The sequence below is a fragment of the Panthera tigris genome, chromosome X (genome assembly GCF_018350195.1).
Source record: "Panthera tigris isolate Pti1 chromosome X, P.tigris_Pti1_mat1.1, whole genome shotgun sequence".
NCBI classification, from domain to species: domain Eukaryota; kingdom Metazoa; phylum Chordata; class Mammalia; order Carnivora; family Felidae; genus Panthera; species Panthera tigris.
This window is the reverse complement of record NC_056677.1, coordinates 36,318,774-36,340,801: the sequence shown is the minus strand read 5'-3', so window position 1 is coordinate 36,340,801 and position 22,028 is coordinate 36,318,774. Positions and strand designations below refer to the sequence as shown.

The window sequence follows — 22,028 nt, the reverse complement described above, 5'->3', positions numbered from 1 at the left end:
GGAGACAAGAGGGCATTTCAAGCAAAAGGCTCAAAATTAGTTTTGCATTGGATTTTATTAGTTTAGTATTTCTAAGGCACATGCCAAATAATTTTGAGGAAGCACCCAGAAAGGTGCTGAGAAAGGGAAGACAGAAGTAATTCTTAAACAGCAAGTGAGGAGAGACCACCAGAAAAGGTACCATTGTTCAGTTGGCAAGTGGGCTCAACATAGAGTGCATGTTAATGTTGATATTCTTTATATTTCAGGACCTGAAATCTGTACATTTTGTACGGGTAAATGGAATGCTCACATTTAGCTAATTAGTAATGTTGAATTTGGATAGATTTTTCTTAAGACATTCATCCCAAAATATGCACTGAGTGCTTATTGTGTGTCAGGCACTATTCTAGGAACCAGAGCTACACCAGTGAACAAAATAGAATCACTGCCTCCATGGAGCAAGCTGACTTTCTAGTTCAGGGAGACCGACACTAACCAATGAGTGCAAATAAGTCAACTATATAGTAGTAGTATAGTAATTCTTGGCATTGATCCCAAAGCATTAGGTTTTTTCCAAAGATCCTAGCACTATATCGATTAGTATTACTTTTTTTCTTAACTTGGTAGGCATTTCTTTGTGAACTCATGGTAATTGAGTCTAAAAATGTTTGGTTTATATCAAAGTTAGGTTTGACTATGTGGTACCTCGTGACCTGTAGTGGGAACTTGCTTTGGAGAAGCAGTTTCATATGAAATTGCATAAGAAATAATTGTGTCATCCTTTGGAATTGAGCGAAGTGTGTCATCATAGCACAGGTTTCTCCCACCAGCCACACTAGTGGCATTTTGAGCCCTGTATTTTGTTGTGGGAGGCTGTCCTTTGTATTATTGCCTCTACCTAGCCTCTACTCATTGCATGCCAATAGCATTTCCCCAAGCTGTGACAATCAAAAATGTCTCCAGACATTGCTCAAGGTCCCCTGGGGCACAAAGATCCCTGTGGTTAAGACCCACTGTATAATACTACACTGCTCCTGCTTTACCTCCCCACAGGCATTAATTAAGGCATGCATGCTCATTTCTTTTTTTTTTTTTTTTTCAGGGGTTGGGGGAGGGGAGGTTTTGTTTTTCTGTCCTCTTCCCTTTTATTCCTTTGTTTCTTGTGAGAGGATGTGAAAACTTTCATTATGTTTCATTTCTTTCTCTCTTCTTCCTCTCACCCCTGAATTAAAAGAACTCTAAGAAGAAACAGTACAGTTGGCAAGGTAAATGCAAGTCCTGGCCCCTTGCCTGCCTTCATTAGTTCTCTTAAGCATTAAGAGTCCTCGGGTCTGTCTTGTCTCTCCTAACTCCTGGAGGCAGCCTTACACTGCATCACCTGGGCGTGGAGAGACAAAGCAATTCTTAGACTTTTCTGTGGCTCTGCCCTACTGACGTACAATTTTAATAACTGAAGTTACACTGCTTCTCGAAATGCAAATGGCCATACACACAGTCACTTTCTATTCTGAATGGGGCCTCTGCCCAGGAGGTTTGGGGGCTCAGTGTTTAGTTCTCAGAAGTGTGCAAAACCCCATGGGCAGACAGTCCTAGACACTCAGCCAGAAGCCTCCACCCAAGTGCTTCTGCATGAGCTTCCTTGAAATGGTTTTCCTCCTAACTGGTGAACACGCCTGGCTGCTCTCTTGTCCCCTTCTGTTCTCAGTTCCCCTTTCACCTGCGTAGGGCCAGACTTTATAAACAGGTGTTCATCACATCACACTAGTTCCCATGGCATCATGGAGTTCATACAGTATTTCTTCCTCTGTGACTTTGGGTTGCTGACACTTCTTCCACGTCTCTTACTCCACCTCATGTTGGAGAAAGAAATTGAAATTCTCATGAAAATGAGAACACGTTTATTTTAATCTCTATTATAAGAAACACACTGATTCCTCTTCTGCATGTCTTTTGTGAGGTTGTTGAACATAATGGACATGTTCAGCTTGAATGTAGGGTTTTAATAATTGTACTTAGAAAAATCCCATGAATTATAAGATCATCTTAAATTTATGTCCTGTTTCTAATTGCTGTGCTTCCCTTCTCCCACCCCACCCTTCCAAAAAAAAAAAAAAATGAACTCCTTGATTTAGAAAGAAAAGGATGAGGGGAGCCCACCTGGCTTAGTCGGTAGAGCATGCAACTCTTGATCTTGGGATTGTGGGTGCAAGCCGCATGTTGGAAGTAGAACTTACTTTAAAAACAAAAAAGATAAAAAGGAAAAGAATGACTGTTTCTCTTGCTTATTAGATGTGAATTCTTTCACTGCTCCCCTCTTTCTGAGCCAGGCCAGCAAGCATGTATGATAAGACCAAGCATTTTTTTTCTATCATGTACAACACCTTTCTAGTTGTAGTAATTCTTCCCACTAATATCAATTCAGTTGGAACTTAGGGGCAGTCCGAGGAAGGTCCGTGGTTGAAATGCTTACCAGATTACCAGTATTCCTCCATGGTGTCTTTGTGGTTTGCCACAGCCAGATTTCCTTTCAGCTGGTCTTCCCACATTTGTCTCTAACAACCTCCACCCTGCAGACTGCAAGGCCAGGGGTAGGCTGCGAAGAGTCCTTAAGCAAATATGGGAGATTGACATCTTCCTCTTCTGCCCAGGAAGTAGAAATTCTTCCAGGTTGAATAGTTTGTCCTTAAGGTTGCTTTGTCTAGTCTTAATGGTTTGTGTTCCCAATTAATGGTTTGGAAGCTGCCTCAACAAGAGTGAGTATATGGAAAGGATAAAAGGGAAAATAGACATTTGTCAATCCTGTCTTCTATAGTTAAGGTATAATCTCACTGGCCAAGAAGTCAAAATTTGGGGCTTCTGAAATTGTGTTTGACTAACTCACATGCTAAAAACATTGTTTTTCTCAAACCAGTGGTTTCCAGGCAGCAGGGGAGTGAGGGGATGGGCGAAATAGGTGAAGGGGGTTAAGAAGTACGAACTTCCAGTTATAAAATAAATTAGTCATGGAGGTGAAAAGTACAGCATAGGGGATATAGTCAATAACATTGTATAGGGACAGATGGTAGCTACACTTATCGTGATGAGCATTGAGTGATGTACAGAATCATCAAATAACTATGCTGTGCACCTGAAACTAATATAACCTAACATATAACATGATATCCTATATCAGCTATAATAATACAAATTTTTAGAGCACTGTTTTTCTGAAATGCACACTTTAAAGATAGAGTAATTTAGAAAGTAGTATTTCATATAAAATATTAACCATGACATTGAATTGCCAGCTTGCCAATTACACACAAAAATCCAACATGATGTACAATTACCTGTTCAAGAAAGTATCTGTGGTGTTGAAGATAAACATGGTAATCTCAGTGCAGAGAAATAAAATGGGAGGTTTTTTTAAATATTTATTTTTGAAGGAGAGAGAGACACACAGTGTGAGCAGGGGAGGTGCAGAGACAGAGGGAGACACAGAGTCCGAAGCAGGCTCCAGGCTCTGAGCTGTCAGCACAGAGCCTGACACAGGGCTCACACTCCTGAACTGTGAGATCATGACCTGAGCCGAAGCTGGACACTCAACTGCCTGAGCCACCAAGTGCCCCTAAAATGGGAGTTTTCTATCAGAATGAGTAACTTAAGGAGAAATTGTACACCTCTTTTCCTGCCTTTTTTAAATGTAGGAAACTCTACCTTGGTAATATGTTTTTTATTTTACTTAAGTTGTGGCAAGGTAAAGTGATTTTTAAAAAAAATTTTTTTATGTTTATTTATTTTTGAGAGACAGTGAGACAGAGTGTGAGCGGGGGAGGGGCCAAGAGAGAGGGAGACACAGAATCTGAAGCAGGGTCAACACTCCGAGCTGTAAGCCTGGCACGGGGCTCGAACTCACGAACCATGAGATCATGACCTGAGCCGAAGCCGGATGCTTAACCGACTGAGCCACCCAGGCGCCCCAAAGTGATGTTTTTAATAATGATTTTTAGGGGAGATGTATATATATTTAAAACTCCGAACTGCAGTGAGATTTAATGCTGTATCACTTATGTAAAAATGGTAGCGGTGATCGGACACCTCTGTTTACAGCCAGCACTTAGGGAAATCGCCTGGAGTTCCCAGGTCTGCCTTTGTCTCTGCAAATTAATCAGCCGGAAATTAGATTGCTGCTGTAAAAGAATAGATGTACACTAAAAATATTTGAAGTCAGCATGCATTTACTTCAGACTTTTTTCTGGACATGTTCTTCTCTCAGTTAAGCATTGAACTAAAAAAGAGGGGAAATATTTACTGTTTGTTTTTGATTCTTTTTTAATGAAAATTTTGCAGATGTGTTAGAAAAACCTCTAGTGACTTTGAACACATGGCTCTTGGGGAATCTGTACAGCGTACTGTTTCACATTTGTAATTCAGGAACAAAAAACATGCTATGAGATTAAAGGCTTAGAAGTGCTACGTGAACTTACTTTAAACTTCTTTTTGAGCACTGAAGAAATCACTGGGTAGAGAATAAATGGGTCTTTAAGCAGTCTCTAACAAAGTAACAGGTTACCATGAACATTTATTCAACTTCAGTTTCATTTAACTTTTTGTCTGGTTTTTATGTGAACAGACAATGCAAGTACCGTGGGAGTAGAAAGAGAAAGCAGACTACAGCTCGAAAGGCACGTACAATCTTTGGGGGAAAATAAGACACATTAAAAACATTGTTTTTTCATTACATAGCACAGGATATAGTCACCATCACTTATCTTCCTGACAAGATTACACGGAAGAAAGAAATGACCAAGAAATGCTTACAGTTTAAGTATTTATTTAGACATTGGAGAAAATTGGGGTGACTTATCTATGTCTTTCAGTTTTTTCATCAGCAAATTGGCATCCTTTATGGTGGTGATGACTAAAATACATGCAAAGCATAGAGGCAGAGTGCCTGGCCCATAGCAAATGCTTAGTAAATGACAGCTACTCGTAATAGTAACATCAACTGATTTAATAATAGTACCTATGAATTACGTAGTATTTCTCCATTCTACAAATGAAGAACTTAACACTTTAAGAGGGTAAGTAAGTTGCTGAGGATTGTCTGCCTAAGTAAGAGAAGAGGTTCAGCTAGGATCAAACCCAGGGACTCTAACTCCAGAGACCAGTCTCTCAACAACAATACTGTTATACTGCCCTTATCACTCATTCATTAATTTTCATAAAAATTGATTGAGCATATCTACTTGCCAGGTACTATTTGTCATTAATCACATTATTTATATTGAATACAGAGGAAAATTTACAAGATGTGATGAAAATTGGCATATAATGACATTGTATTAGCCTTTTATTTCGACCAAGCCTAACCCAAATATATAAAAACACTGGCTTAATAAATACTGGAATCACTGATTATTGGTCTCACAGTAACATGAGCAGACAATACAAAATAGGGCATTTATAAAGCCTTGGCTTTTTACACTCTACTATTCATACATCTAGATAGGACTTTGGTGAGGAAATTTCTGACTGACTTTTTTTCTTTTACTCATTTTTAAAGTTACCAACAAAACCCTAGGCCCAGGTGGGCCCTTATATTGCCACTACTAGAAAGGAGAAAAGTCATAAACCATTTGCTGCTTTATCCTACAGTCATGAAATGTTTTGTTCTGAATAAAAGCATACACAGTTGAGTTGAAAGAGAAAATGGTCTCTTGCTTTCATATGCAGTGAGATCCTTTTAATATGCTTGACTTTTGCCTCTGAAAGTCTCTGACATCTCAACTTGCAGTATTAGTAGAGCTGGAAAGTGAATTTTATGGTTATTTCTAAAACCAAAGAGGGTTTCTTAGGGCCTGCTATCTCAATCAAGCTGTGACCTGTTAATCATGTAGTCCAGTATCCCTAAATCGCCATACAAACACTTTTCTATTTGCTGGTGTTTTCTAGTCAGAAGTCAACTATAGGGATGTATATGTGGTGAATCAGATTTTGTAAAGAGATTATATAGTGTCTTTTTGAACGTTTTATCTAAAAAAAGAAATATAATGGGGTCTGTGCTGCTTCTGGCTGATGCAAGACAGGTGAGGATGTTTTTTATTTCGATTAAATAATTCAGTTGCTGACAGTTCCCTCTCTGGTGCAGAACATAAAAAATGGGCTTAAAAATGCTATATGGAAGGAAGCAAACTATTAGCAGAACCTGGATGACCAAAAGATGCCTTTTCACAGAATTGTAAGTCAAATCTTTCTCCGTAATGGATGTGCAGGTCCTTATTTTTCTCAGATGGCTGACAAAAGAGTAGTATGATGTTAGTACGACTAAAAATGAAAATCCAATAAATGTGGTTCCAATGAGACCTGCGGTCTGAGAGATCACGGCGCCTAGTTCTGTCTGCCGATTATAGCACACGTTCTCTTCTCCTTTTGTAGCCTCTACAACTGAGTAGTATATGATAACTGGAATAATTATGCCGAGTACAACTCCCCATATGTAAACACACAGTTTTCTAGCAAAGTTGGGCTGGCGAAATTTTTTCAGTAAGTGGCCATAAAATACTCTCTCATAGCACGAAGTGGTCTCTTGGACTGAATCCTTTTTCATTAAGGTGGCATAGCGGCTTATGGCAATCCAACTTAAAATTAAGACGCTGACAAACATACTCACGTGCATGGATAGAGTACCCAAAAAATTGACCACCGTGCATCGTGCAGATCGATATTCCCATTGAAAACCTTTCAGGAAGTAGATACCCATGAAAGGCATGGCACTACACACAAGCAAGTTCGCAGTCACAAGATGTGCTAGGTAGATGTGCGTTGATGTCTTCTTGCCTATTTTTGTTAATACCCATTGAGAGAGAGAATTTCCAAAGAGACCAATGATGCAGAGGAAGGTATAAATGATTGGTAGAGCCATGGAAGAGATCCTGGATGGTTGAATACATGTTGAGTTGTTATTCATTTATAGCAAATTTTCTTGAATTTTGTCACAGGTGCTAGAACAGAATTGCAGACATTTAATATTAAAATTATAGATGGTATTTGAATAGTTTTTCCAAAGCATTGGATGAAATAAAATAGTAATGTAAATGTACTGGATGGAAAGGGAAAGTACAGAGGCTTTCTCACCTTTTCTAATCACAGTTGTCCACTGGAAATAAAAGAGGTGATTCTGGATAGTGCCTTGGTCTAAAAACCAAAATTTGATACAAATAGTTAAATTCCTGAGATTTATCATTCTTTGGCTTCTGCCTAGAAAGGTAATTAAAATATTTTAAGGCACATGCAAGCACTACATACTGGCCAAAGGAAAGTTGCAAAAAATATTTTGTGGCCACATTAATAGAAGAATGATTTTTAATTATCACCTTAATTGTACATAAATTGTACATGCTTTTCAAAATGGTGTCTTTTCATGGCTAGATTAAAGCACCTATCTATAATCTAATACTATTGGAATCCTCTCTGTTTGTATTTCACAAGTAAACTTGTGTGGGGGATGGGCTAAATGGGTGATGGTATTTGTTTTAAGTTTATTATTTTTGAGAGAGAGCACAAGCATGAGTGAGGTGGGGGTGGGGGGCAGAGAGAGAGAGGATCCCAAGCAGGCTCCACACCATCAGCATGGAGCCTGATGTGGGTGGGGCTTGAATTCACGAACTGTGAGATCATGACCTGAGCCTAAAATCAAGAATAGGATGCTTAATTGTCTGAGCCACCCAGGCACCCCAGGGTGATGGGCTTTAAGGAGGGCACTTGTTGTGATGAGCACTGGGTGTTGTATGTAAGTGATGAATCACTGAATTCTACTCCTGAAACCAATATTACACTAATGTTAACTAACTAGAATTTAAATAAAAATTTTGAAGTTTAAAAAAAAAAAAGAAGTAAACTTAATTCTACACAAATACTCCGACAAGGTCCTGGATTGAACAGAAGGCAGGTACGGTTGACCAAGGATAGACACCAAAATTTCAGGGTCTTTACCAAAAGGCATCAGTAATTTCTTATTTTAAATGTTTAATGCTAAACTGCCATACTTCAATTTTTTAAAAAAATCTTTAAAATTCTATGTCAAAACTGTAGTTGCTACGCTTGTTGGTTAGAGTGCCCTCATGTGTCTTTGTGTATAATTTAGTATCTTGGTTTTTCAAAGAATATGATTTTTTAGAAGATATTTTAATCATAGCATAAATGCAGGCGTGGATTTTGCTTTTTTTATGTTTCATTTTAATTTTTTTTAAGTTTGTTTATTTTTAGTAAGCTCTACACCCAACGTGGGGCTCAAACTCATGACCCTGAGATCAAGAGTCACACGCTCTTCTAACTGAGCCAGACAGGGGCCCCTATGTCTTATTTTTAAATCTTTCTTGCATCAAATGGTACACATGAAGTGTTGAAGAGTCACACACAAACTCTTTTTCATTATTATTTTTATCCTTTGTTCCTTTCAGGTGGGAATAACAAGTTATTGGATTCTGGTCAGATAAGAATCATGAGCTATATTCAGAATGTACCACATTTCTGTTTTTATCACCATAGCTTTCTAGGTACCACATTCTCTTTTATAAAAATCTAGAGTGGGGATTCTCAATCTTTTTTTAAATTACATCCTGTCTTGATAAACACAAAAATGTTCCCATGCATCTGCCTTCTGAGATGCCATGCACCACCTTCTTATATGCCCACAGCCCCTTAGAGCTATTTCACTCTCTACCCCTCTTCAGAGGCACACTTTTTAATATTTGCATCTTGGATTACAGAAATAGGGAAGGGAGGGCACCTGGGCGCCCGGTTGTTGGAGCTCGCAACTTTTGATGCTTGGGACTGTGAGTTCGAGCTCCACATTGTGTATAGAGATTACTTACAAATAAAATCTTTAAAAAAAAAAAAAAATAGAGTTTTCTTCCAAATACATTATTATAATTTTTAAATAATTTTTTCAGCTAAGCAGTCCCCACGCAAGGGCTTGAAAGCTTGAGAGCTGTACAGTGTCTCTAGGTTCAATACTGAGACCCTTAATTAATGTCTATCATTTTATTTCTTTGCAATTTTTATTGAGAAAACAGTCCATATGGTTCAGTGTGAGTTTATATCTGAGTCCAGGACAGCCTAGCAAATTAGAATTGGGTTGCAGGGGTGTCTGGGTGGCTCAGTTGATTAAGCTTCTGAGTTCAGCTCAGGTCATGATCTCATGGTTCGTGGGTTCAAGCCCCACATTGGGCTCTGTGTTAACAGCTCAGAGCCTGGAGCCGGCTTCTTATTCTGTGTGTCTGTCTGTCTCTCTCTCAAAAATAAATAAACATTAAAACAGAAAAAAAGAATCTGGTTGCAGTTAGTGTATTACCAGTTGTAAATATGTAAAGCCTAACCTGTAACTTGACTGATTTAAAAATTAGTCAAATAGAAAGTGAAATAAGCCAGTTTATTTCCTAAGAAAAACTTATTTGATCCAAGTAGATTTTTATGTGAGAAATGAAGCTTCCTTTTCTAACGATATTAAAAAAGAACCCTACCCCCCAGCCATGTGCAGATAATGCACTATATATTAAAATCCAAAAAGGTAATAGTGCTTCTGTATTCCCTTTTTGCAAACTACACCGCCTCATACGGCGTCTGCTGCTATCTATTACTGTTGCCTTTGCTTTTGTATTTCACACTTAGCAAACACTTCCAAACAGAAAGGAGGTAAAAAGACCGTAATGATCAGTTTTCAAAATGTAAACACTTTAGTCCTATTAGAGTTTTTATAGAGTAAACTTTTAAGCTAGAGGTTAAGTGATCAGTCTTACCTGTATGAGTCGTTTACACCAGCCCAGGCTCTGCTGTTCAGGACAGGGATGCTAAATTCCAGACTGAAAATTCTCTGACCACCCGGTATTCAAGTCTAGTCAGTGTGAATAGATTCTTGCATGACACATACTATAGTAGGGGGGAAAAAAGGAAATTAAACAGTATTGAAGAAATTCAATAGTTATGGTAAATGTAGCAACTACCTCTGAAAAAACCTCATTTCTCTATTTCTGTAGTGGGAGGAAGTTTGGTGGACAATATATATATTGTACTTCCTTATGATTATTTCGTGAACCAGTTTTACCTCAAGTAGCTTTATTAGCATGCTTGGCTGATGTTAATTAAGTTCAAAGGTTTAGTCCCCCATAGCTAGTTTTATACATCACAGTGATAGAAGGAACCGCTTCATAATAACCCAAGAAAATACTGGTACAAACCTGTCTGTAAAATCTCCTGCGGATGGTTCATTTGCAATTCATCTTTACCAAGAATAAAGGGAAAGAAAACCCAGACTTTTCTTACCCGTAGCAGCTTACTAGAATCAAATTATCATATAACCAGAACAGAACTTCATGATCATCTTTGGGAAAAAGCCTTTGTTTTAAGGATAAAGAGTTGAGGGTGGGAGCAGTGCACTGTGAGTACAGACTGCGCCCAGGGGTTTGGATCCCAGCTTGGTTACCAAGTGAACCTCTCCATTGTACTTTGAATTGCCCCGTGTGGTCCTCCATTCAGATTCAAAGTAGTATACATTGTTGGAGCATTTCTTAATGGATTTGGAGAATCCTGGAAAGTGCCAGAATCCGAAGACCAAATATTCCTTGGATAAAATGAGTAGTTCTATTATGATGTAAAGAATGGTGAAACCAGTTTTATAAAGAAGATGGTTATTAATGAGTCTGTGGACTAGTAACTAAATGCAAGCTAAGTGCGCACCAGACTTGCATCACACATTTACCCTTCCTTGTGTCAGTGAAACCACTGGGAGTCTGAGAATGGGAACAGAAATGTAATTTCGTCAAGCCTGAGCACTTCAGTTATCGGTAAATCTTCACTCAGAATTAATAGAAGTACCTTGCCATTTCTCATAACCCCCAATGCATATCTTATTTCATGTTGATTGCACAAATCCTCCCTAATGTTTGCAAATTGTGCTCTCTAAAACAAAAGTGAGAACTACCTGAGTGGATTTTGTCCTGCTGCTGTTCTTTGTAATGCTTGCCCTCACTTCATTATGAACAGTGACTCATCCAGAATTATATGGCCATTGATTGCACAGTAATTTGGACTCTGGAATTCCTATCATTTTTACTTCAACAACTTTTCATGTTCCAGGAAGGAATTACTTAGAACAACAAAAAAAAGTTTGAAGTAATTTAGAGAAGAAAGAATGGAAGGGGAATGCTGTGTTTATAAGCAATTGAGAGAGAATTTTAATATTACCACTTTGAGGCTTAAGCACCTTTAGTCCAAGAAAAAGAAAATGTCCTTGCTCTCCACAGCCTTTCCTTCATTGTCCCCAAACTCAGTAAATGGTACCATCACCTCCTCAGTTATTCAAGCGAAAAACCTAGGAATCATCCTCGATTCCCCTCTTTCCTTCACATCTCACATCCAGTCAATTCCTATAGCTTCCACTACCACCACCAGTATTAGCCACATCGCATGAAAGCTTATTATGTGCCAGGCATTCTGGTCTGTGTTTTACATATTCAATCTTCACAATACCCTGTGAAATAAGTAGTATGAAATATATTTAATTTAAAGGTGAGGAAAACAACCTCAGAAAATGTCACATAAGTTGCATGACATCACGTAGCCATCTGTCCTCACTACTTGGTGGCTGGCTTACACACACACACCCAGCAAGTGATTGGAGAAAAGAAGACCATAGATGCAATGTCTTTTTTTTTTTTTTAATCTATCTCTAAAATCAACATTGTCACTTCTGCAGTATTATGTTGGTCCCACAGAGCCAGCAGTGATTCAGTGTGAAGAGGTAATTAGCAGGAGGTGATGATCATTGGGAGCCATCTTGGAAGCTGGCTACCACAGGATGTCAGTCAACCATTGGACCAGGGAAGAGTCAACTTATTAAAATAATTGTCAGGCAACTGATCATTTATTGAGCAAGAATGCCTGGATGGATGTACGTTTTGCCATTTCTTCCTGTCTTGATTTTTAGTGCTCTGTATTAAACAGTGCAATTCATTTAATGAATATTTATTGGAGTTCCTACTTTGTTTCTAGTGGTGTGTGGAAATTCAAGAGTGATTGAACAAGCAAGCCAAGAATTCAGATTAATATGTGATGTGTGATACAGACTTTAAATGCTCTACAAATTAGCAAAAGGAGAAAACAATCATAATGGTTCTGAAAGGCCAGAGGAACTAGAAGGAAAGAGAACACGTACTAAGCAACATTTCTGTGCTAGGTACTGGGCAGAGTAGTTTACGTAGGAGAGCTGTAGCAATGAGTGGCAGAGGTCCCATTTTATATGTGAGGAAACTGGGTCTCAAAGAGGTAAATAATATGTTAAATAGCATGCCCAAGGTGACACAACTAGTAAATTAACTTGAAAGCACGTGACTTTTTTTTTTTTCTCCAATCTCATCCTTTGCCTTAGAAAGCAGGAATTACTGGTCTGTCTTGGGGGTCAGTTGTACCTGGTGTTACTTATGGGTAAGGAAACTGAGGTCAAGTTTTGAATACTTTCTAAAGATATTTTTTTATGTTTGTTTGTTTATTTTGAGGGTTGGGAGGACAGGGGCAGAGAGAGAATCCCAAACAGGCTCCACACTGTCAGCATGGAGCCCAACGCCAGGTTCGAACTCACGAAGCATGAGGTCATGACCTGAGCCGAAATCAAGAGTCAGACCCTTGGGGCGCCTGGGTGGCTCAGTCTGACTTCAGCCCAGGTCATGATCTCACAGTTCGTGGGTTTGAGGCCCACTTTGGGTTCTGTGCTGACAGCTTGGAGCCTGGAGCCTGCTTTAGATTGTGTGTGTGTGTGTGTGTGTGTGTGTGTGTGTGTGTGTGTGTGTCTCCGCCCCTCCCCCGGTTGTGCTCTCTCAAAAATAAATAACATTAAAAAAAAAAAAAAAACAAGAGTTGGACACTTAACCACCTGAGCCACCCAGCCACCCCACAGTTTTGAATACTTTTAACTTTGTTCAGACAGGGTTTCCTATTCTAGGCTCTAAGGTAGCAGAATTGACTATGGAAGAAATCAAGTCCTATTTTTTAGTCTTTGCAAACTTTGGACTTCAAGCTAATTTTTAGCCATTAATAACAGTATAAATTCTTTTTGATTGAGGTGATTTTGAATTCCTTTATGGAAACATAAGGACTTTTAAAACTTCTGCTTTTCTAAGAAATACTACAATTGGTAGGAAAATGTAAATATTAGAGAATACTAAATTCACAAAAACATGACTTGTCAGGCAGAAATTTCAGGGATTACAAGTGCTCTGTAAAAGTGGCCCCTTGGACTTTTCTCATTCAGGCCACCAGGAGTTTTCTTTGGTTCTCATTCATCTTTCCCATTCATCCCTCTTCAAAGTTGTGCTTCTGTACTCCAAGTGCAAATACTCTTGTCCAGCACTTCTAATCACTTCCTACATCATTTGCCAAACACTGATCTCCTAGATGTTGTGCTCTGACCTTTATGATTTACTTCTTGAGGTATTAGAGTAGTTCCCCCAGAATATAAGCCCTGCCTTGTGCTAAGTTTCCTGCTTTTGACATATTCGTGTATCAAGTGAATGTTTCACCCCAGAATTCGTGTGGAGAGTCGTTCGGCAAGAATGGTTCAGAGGGCAAGCATGTGGTAATTGATTTTGACAACCCATGGTGAGCTATATAAAGCAACGGTGCATGAGACTTTTCCAGACTCACATGGATTAGAGGGATCAGGATTAGGGTCCCTTACCAATTCCCCTCAGAGCCAGAACCCAGAGGACACCAGACAGCTCACTCATACCTGAACCTCTGTGTTTCAGCCAGACACTTATTTTAGGTTAGGGTCTAAACTGGCTTTAGTTAGCCTTTTTTGAGTACTCTTTCTGGCATCAGGAGTTCAAGCAACAGGAGGCTGGTGTGCAGGAAGAGAAGGTAGGCCTAACTTACGTAGTCTTTGTTAAAACATCATGTTCAAAAGATAAGTAGTTCTCCCAAAGGGGGGCGGTGGAAGCCTCTTATCCAGTTCAGTGCACACCCAAGCCAGTGGTTACCTTTAGGAGGAGTGCAGCACAGACCTGTTACTCAAAGCTGTGGTTTGTTCAATGCTTGCTGAGCCCCCTGCTCCCTTCAGGATGTGGTGTCTGGCCACAGCCGCATCTCCAGGGTGCTGTTCGCTGGCCCCCGCTGCTACAGCGAGCAGCTGTTCTTGCGGCCGGCCCACCCTTAATCAGGGTGTAAAGAGCCTCTACTTTGAGGAGCTGATTTCTCAGCAAATTGTGGGAGTATTTCCCTCAAGAACAACTTCAAAAACAGCAGAAATTACGGTCCGGAGTTGGGAAGTTGATAACCGCACAGAAAAGTGATGAGCTTTGTAAGAAGGGTCCAATGACAAAACATAAATGGACCTACTAATCAAAGCTTCATTATATTTGGCTTTTGCCTTTTCACGTAGGTTTGCATGCAGTGGCTAGACATGGTCTTCTAGAAAGGCACACCACGGAAACACTGTAGCAGTCTCGGTGGCAGTCCTAAGAATTAGAAAGACCTAGGGGCACCTGGGTGGCACAGTCGGTTAAGCATCTGACTTCAGCTCAGGTCATGATCTCACAGTTTGTGAGTTCGAGCCCCGCATCGGGCTCTGTGCTGACAGTCTGGAGCCTGTTTCAGATTCTGTGTCTCCCCCTCTCTCTCTGCCCCTCCCTTGCTTGCACTCTGTTCTTTCTCTCTCTCTCTCTCTCTCTCTCTCAAAATAAATAAAAACATTAAAAAATTAGCAAAAAAAAAAAAAAAGGAATGACCTCAGAGGTGGCAGTCGGAAAGTAGATGACAAATCAGGTTCAGGGAAGGGAAGAAACTTCAGCATCAGATTAGATGAAGCAAAAAGTATTTTTGAGGGCAGTCACATTTTGAATTTCAACATCTTTGAGTGACTTAAGGTTAATTCACATGCTTCTGAGCCTGCCGTACTTTTTTTTTTTAAGGCTCTTTGAAAAGCCAAAAGTAGATAGAAAAATTCCTGAAAAGGAAACATTTGATGATAGAATTCTAAAAATAATTTAGGCCATCAGATTGCCGCAGGTACAAAACACATACCCACACCTACGCCCTGGGAAACCGTAACTTGTATTGCAGGGAGATTTGGGGAATTAAAAAGGCAGAACTCTCACCACTGTCCCTTTCTTCCCAAGACCAGGGTTTCCTGGCCACTTTATTACCAATCATTTCTTCTGAATTTCTAGATACAGTTGTCTTGAAGTGAAGTCCCCTGCTCCACATCACTTCTTGTCCTTATTCAAGGGACAAGAAGAGAAATGTGAGGGGAAGGCGAGGTATAGTTGGGCACCTGAGGTCTTACCTCCAGAAAACCTACAATAATAAATGGCAGCCACCAAAGTGCTTTTTATATATATTCAATTGTTAAAATATCTCTGAGATAGATACTATTATTACTACCATTTTCTAGATGAGGAGATTTAGGCCCATAGAAGATCAATAACTTCCTGATATTAATATAACAGCTATAGCGTAGGGCTTCGATTTGGATGCAGGCAGTGTGACTTCAGAGCCCATATTCTTACCTGCCACCAGAATCTGGTTTATTGTCTTCGATAAGGTGACCAGGTATCCCCAGTGACCCAAAAATGTGTTGCACTTGTATATCTGTTTGCAGTTTTCAATCTGGAAATTTATTAACTCCTGCCAACTCCCCATTATAAAGATACATTTTCCCCCTTTGTAATAGGTAAGTAATCTGAAGGTCATATTTTGAGCCTCTGTGAATGTATTGTTTCCCTTTCACTTAGTTGATTTTAGCATTCACTGATGATCCTTGCCCAAATCAGTTCTTACATTGATGGATGCATCTTGATAATATTTTGATGGACGCAGATATATTAGACTTGAAGTAGTCATTTCAAGGCATCACTCTAAACAAGTCTTGGTGTTGAGATAATTCTCCAACTGTGCTATGTGTTGGCATAGCTTCTGATATTACCATGTTTTCTTCCCTGTCCTCCGTCAAAAACCAGCCTAAAATGTATTGTTTTAGTAAACCAACAAATAGAGTGTTGAAGCCGGGAAACATAAGTTCTCTTGAGTGCCATACCTCCAGAAATACCAGTAGTGAAAATTGGAAAAACAAACAAACAAAAAACACAAGGTTAAGTGTTCATGCACAAGTCTGTAACTCATTTCTTTGGCAGTGCTTTGGCCAGCAGAGGGCAATGTATTACCAGCCCTAGTTAAACCTCTCTTGTAATTAAAGGCTGAAACATGAGCTGCCCATATTGCTCTATTTTCCAGCTAGAAATGTAAAACAATTTAAAAGTTTAGTTTTTTTAAGTTCTAACAACATGATAAACTTCAAACTTTATTTGACTAGCTGAACAGCACTTTAAATGTGATAGAGTATAAGTAATTGTATGGACAGAGATTTCTGTCCTTAAGATGAAAACCCATTACCACTCATCTGCCTTTAATAGGGTACATCCTGTGAGGACCTTTTGGTTTTGAAGCAGTGATTATCACAAGAGTCACCTTTGTAGAACATTCACAACTACAATTATTCTGGTAGTAAAAAGAGTCTGACATTTTAGTATGTGAAAGTTGTAATCATTTAGTTTTATTTAGCTTTTTTTTTTTTCTTAATCCTAGCAACTCATGGACATAGTTTTAAAAGTTAAAAAATATTGAAATGCTAGGTGCGTGGGTGGTTCCATTGGTTAAGCATCCGACGTCGGTTCAGGACATGATCTCACGGTTCATGGGTCCAGGCCCCTCATCAGGCTCTGCACTGACAGTGTGGAGCCTGCTTGGTATTCTCTCTCTCCCTTTCTCTCTGCCCCTCCCTCACTTGCTGCCTCTCTCTCTCTCTCAAAATAAATAAACTTAAAAAAAATAAGGACTACTGAAAGGCTTATAATGAAAACATGTCTATTAATAAATGTAACTTAAAGCATATTTCACCTAATGAAGAAGGCATAGGTGAAGTCACTGTTCTCCTCCCCTGTAGTCCTTCCTCCTGTGGGCTTAACAAACTCTGCAGATCTTTTCATCTAAGACATCCCTAACCAGGTGGCTGGCTTTTCAGTTCTCTCCATCAGGGGGTACATATGCTTCTTTGTATGTCTGAGGACACATGGTTTGTTACTAAATCTTCAGTAACCTCCCCAGCCTACAGTAGTTTGGAAAATAGCTATCTCCGTCTTCGTCACAGACACAGCTTTCAAGTAAAATAACTCAAGGCATTGCCTCTTTTGTTAATGAAATTACTTACTGTATCTATTGTCACCTCATTAGAAACAGGACAGATACTTTTCTATTTCTATTTTATATGCACCATGTCTTCATTGCTGCATACCAAGCCACCCCCAGACTTGACAGCTTATGACAACCATATGTTCCCTCTTCAGTTCTGCAATTTGTTCTGGGCTCAGCTGGGCAGTTCTTCTGTCAGTCTCACCTGGGGTCATTCCTGTAGTTCTGTAGCCTCTTAGTCATTTGAGACTGGATGGTCCGCGATGACCTCACTCACGTGTCCAGAGCCTCAGCTGGGATGGCCGTGCACACTGAACATCTCTCTCTGTGTGATCTTTCCACTGGGTTTATTTATAATGTGATGGTCTCAGGCTTCCAAGAGGACAAAACTAGACGCTGCAAGGCATCTTAAGGTTTTGCTCAGATGTCCTACAACATCCACCACATTTTATTGGTCAAAGGAAGTCACAATAGCTGCCCAGATTCAAGAGGTGGGCAAAGACTCCACCTCTAAATGGGAGGAGCTGCAGGGAATTTCAATCTACTGTTTTTAAGCTACCGCATTTTTTTAAATGTGCTTGCTATGGTAACGTTTTGTCTTGATTTTTGTATTTTTTCCCCAAAAGTGTGTTTGCGTTGGCTCTTTCTCTGGGGGTTAATACATTATTACCTCAGAGTCCATGGTTTCTTGGGCAATATTTCAAAAAGAAAAGTTGAGTTTACTTTGCAAAGAGGGTGCCCACTGTGTCCCACTTTGGTCTTGGAGCTGTCATTTTGTTTTGATTGTTTCTTATATTGAAAAGTACATCAAAAGTATCATGAATCCATGCTGTTTCTTGTGTACTTCTTATCCCTTTCCTGATTCCAGAATATTAATCCAGCTTTTCAGTAAAACTAAAATAAAAGCCCATTCTCACTAGTGTGATCCTGAAAGCTGGATAAATTCATCACCCTTTCCAATACCGAAGCCCAAAAGGGTGTGGAAAGATGGATAAGTGTAACTCTCCCCTATGGTAGCTTCCTCCCACCCTGCCGCCCCACCGACCCACCCACCTACCATGCTGGGTTGTAGTCGCTACTTATGGAAACTGTCAGACCAGGAGACCCACATTTAGTTACTTAGCTGATTCCTCTCACTCGTTGCCCCATATATTTGGAACCGTGTAATCAGGCCCCATAGGAGCTGACCCTGTGTGTTCCAGTGTTTTTCAAGACTCGCTGGCCACAAAGGGGAACTGAATATGAACATGCATGCAAACCTCATCAGTTCCCTTTGCAACCAGCTGAAAGTTGTTTTTGATATAGAGGAAACAATGTTTTTCTTTTGAGTACCAAACAATTTCCACGCAGACCTGAAGCATTTCTGCTTCTGTGACAGATCAGGGAACACACAAAAAAGAAGATGGCACTAAGTTGTGAGGAAGGCAGTTTAAAGACAAAGTAGGAAAACAGAGCAAAAACTGAATTGAGGAAGAGAAAGAGGTGCTGCCGTATGCAGGAAAGGAACAAAGCAGAGGTGGGGGATTGGGGTACTAGAAAGTCTTAGAGAACATGAGAAGAGGCAGGAACTGTAGAAAGGAAATGTCTATAACAGGAAAGGGGCTAGAGTAGCATTGCCAGCAGTATTAACAGAAGTCAGTAAAATCTTTTGGTCCAGAAGTTTGCCATTAGATAAAATTTGAAAATATAACTGATTAGAGTGATTATCATTCCCACCCAAGTTCATGCTAGGAAGCCAGGTAGGTTTATAGGAAAGATGCCTTGTCCCCACCTCAGAATGCAGTGTGGTAACTTGTTGGGCCACTCGGATTACCAAACAAAACCAAGGGTCAATAAGAAAGCAGAGAAACCTAAGCACGTAACATAAAGGTCTCTTAAAAACTGAGAACAAACTGAGGGCTGTTGGGGGGTGGGAGGGAGGGGAGGGTGAGTGATGGGCATTGAAGAGGGCATCTTTTGGGATGAGCACTGGGTGTTGTATGGAAACCAATCTGACAATAAATTTCATATATTGAAAAAAAAAAAAAGGTCTCAAACTTCCTAGAATACACCAACTCACTTTAGAGTTTAAACAGTTTATCTAGCGATAGAAATGCCTACTACATGCTGAGCAAGAGACCTAGGTCAAATTCACGACAAAAGAAGATTGAGGGAAACTGCTTGGGGAGCATTGACCATACATCAAACAGCCTCCCGACCCTCCCCTGCCCGCCCCCCCCCCCCATATACACATATCTGAGTAGCCCCAACGACGTTACTGTAGTGGCACATATGGCACAGCTAGATCGCAGGTGGCCCCTGCTTGCCACGCAGGCAGTTAATGTTCTGTAAGACCCAAAACTTCTATTAAAGGGATCTAGGGATGCCTGGGTGGCTTAGTCGGTTAAGCGCCGACTTCGGCTCAGGTCATGATCTCACGGTTCATGAGTTCGAGCCCCACGTTGGGCTCGGTGCTGACAGCTCTGAGCCTGGAGCCTGCTTCCGATTCTGCGTCTCCCTCTCTCTGTGTTCCTCCCCTGCTCTCTCTCTCTCTTAAAATAAATAATAAACATTAAAAATTTTGTTTTAAATAAGGGGATCTGAAGAACATCTAATCCAAACTTCATTAAATACTTAAAATTCTCTGCTACCTTCCCAGCCTGCTGGGGATCCAAACTATATTGAAACACTTCTACTAACAAATAACTCACTGGCTTTCTATTCTATGTGAGATCTGTAATTATTAGAAAACCCTGTCTTACGATCTGGAGAAACACGCTGCTTACAAATCCCATCCTTCGCTAATCCTCTTTCAGCTTGCTCCCTGAAGCTACACACGCATGTTGCTCTAACATCTTTCCTTTAGTCTTCTGCTTTAAGGCAACATAATCTCATTCGTTCACCTGGTTTTCTGGGATCCTGCAAGGTGCCCTCACTGTCCTCTTCTATTTGTTCAACATTCAGAGTATGGTTCTGACTAGCGCAATACCAGTCTGTCGCCACTCTTGTCCTGGACATTGCTGTTATTAATGAAATCTGAAGTTAAATGATTACCCTTTGTGAGTTTCTTCCCCCCACCTCATTTGATCCAGATCAGCTTCCACTGTATACCTTTCAAGTTATGATGTTCACCTTCACCTTCTGGCCATTTGAGTATTTGGATGACCTATTGAATGTTTCCTCCTGACCAGGTAGATTTATTAACTCACTCAGTCCTCATAACAACACTATGAGTTAGGTACTCCTTGTTTTCTCAGTAGAAGAAAGAGAGTTTGCCCAAGGTTGCATAGTAAGTGGTGGAGCCAGAAATTGAACTAGGGCAGTCTGGCTGCAACAGCCAACTTTCTAACCTGGCTGTTACAGTGACTCTCGGTTCTATTATTTATTACTGTTTAATGTCACTGGGCCAAGAAGACCTATTGGATCCAGCCCCACCATCATCCCTGCCAGGGCCTTACTGATGGGATGATGATACTGCTCCATTGTTCAAGACTCTTCTCTGGGACTCTGTTTGGATGGTCAGAACCAACATCTTCTATGTTAATACATTTAAAGGTCACTCCCTGGCCTAGGAGACTTTCTAGGCTTTCAAATCATTTGCATATCTATGCTCAGATGTTTGCATTTTGTAGTTTAACTCTCAGAAAAGATTTCTGTGTTCTCAGGGTGCCTCATTTGGACTCTGTTTATGACTGTAATGCCAAGCTAATTATAATTTCCTCTGCAAATTCCTTAGCATGGTTTTTGAGAGATGTATATCAAAGGGCCAGGGTTCATCTAGATTTTTTATTAGCAAGTTTCTTCAAAGCAAAAGAGAAAAACATCTTAACTTTGTGATGTCTGGCAAAAGAAACCATAAACAAAGGACAAGGTAAGGCCCATGCAGATACAAGTGATTTACAACCCACGTAAACAACAAAAGATTAGTATCCAGAATATGTAAAGAAGTATTTCAACAATTTGAAAGAAAAGAGTAAAAGATAAGCAACTAACTAAGGGGTAAAAGGGGAGAGGCATAGACATGAACCAGGCCATTTACCCAAAAAGAAACCTGAATGGGGGGAAGGGGGAAGCATGAGATGATGTTCCATTTCATTTGTAATCAGGCAAGCACGAATTAAAACCACAGGGAGATACCATTCACACCTACCAGATGGACAAAAGTTAGTAAATCTGACAAAACTAAGTATTGGGAAACAAGAACTCATGTCTTGCCTAGTGGTGGGAGAGGTATACAAATTGGTAAAATCCCTTTGGAGAGCAGTTTGTCACAACAGAGATAAATTGAGGATGTGCATACCCTTACAACCAAGCATTTCTACTTCTAGGTGTGAACCATAGAGAAATTCCACACTTGTGCACAGAGCATATAAAAGACTTCACTTAACCCTGGTTTCTCATAGCGAAAAAGTGGAAACCACCTAAGGGCCCATTGTTAGGTAAAATGGAGAATTGAACTGAACTATTGTTTGTTCCCACAGTAAAATACTGTGTATCAGTGAAATGAATAAATGAGGCCTACATGTATCAACATAAATATAAATTGAGTGAAAAGTTACAAAGAGGTGTAGTGATAACATACTATTTGTATAAAGTTTAATAACAAATCTAATGCTTATTGTTATACATGCCTATGTGACACAAGTATACAGATACACATCAGAATTGTACGTTGTAACTTCAGGAAAGAGGATACCTCAAGATGAGCTTTAGTGAAGCTAGCTTTTGGGGTTATGTATGGGTACAAGAGAACAGTTAAGAAATAGGACAAGTGTCAACATCTGTTAAATTTGGGTGATGGCTGCTTGCTGCTTATGTTTTTTTGTATGTTTGAAATGTTTTAGAACTAA

At 39.9% G+C, this 22,028-nt stretch overlaps 2 protein-coding genes across 9 annotated transcripts in view; one reads left to right on the top strand and one right to left on the bottom strand.

Annotated features, from left to right (window-relative positions):
* Positions 1-22,028, top strand: part of CASK (calcium/calmodulin dependent serine protein kinase) — a 354,627-nt gene that overhangs the window by 173,644 nt on the left and 158,955 nt on the right. The window lies entirely within an intron of this gene.
* Positions 5,510-9,924, bottom strand: GPR82 (G protein-coupled receptor 82). The gene is made up of 3 exons (XM_015538512.2): positions 9,762-9,924; positions 7,099-7,158; positions 5,510-6,965 (listed from the first exon to the last, which is right to left on the bottom strand). The coding sequence occupies exon 3, from the start codon at positions 6,929-6,931 to the stop codon at positions 5,924-5,926; it is 1,008 nt and encodes a 335-aa protein (XP_015393998.1). The 5' UTR covers positions 6,932-6,965; positions 7,099-7,158; positions 9,762-9,924; the 3' UTR covers positions 5,510-5,923.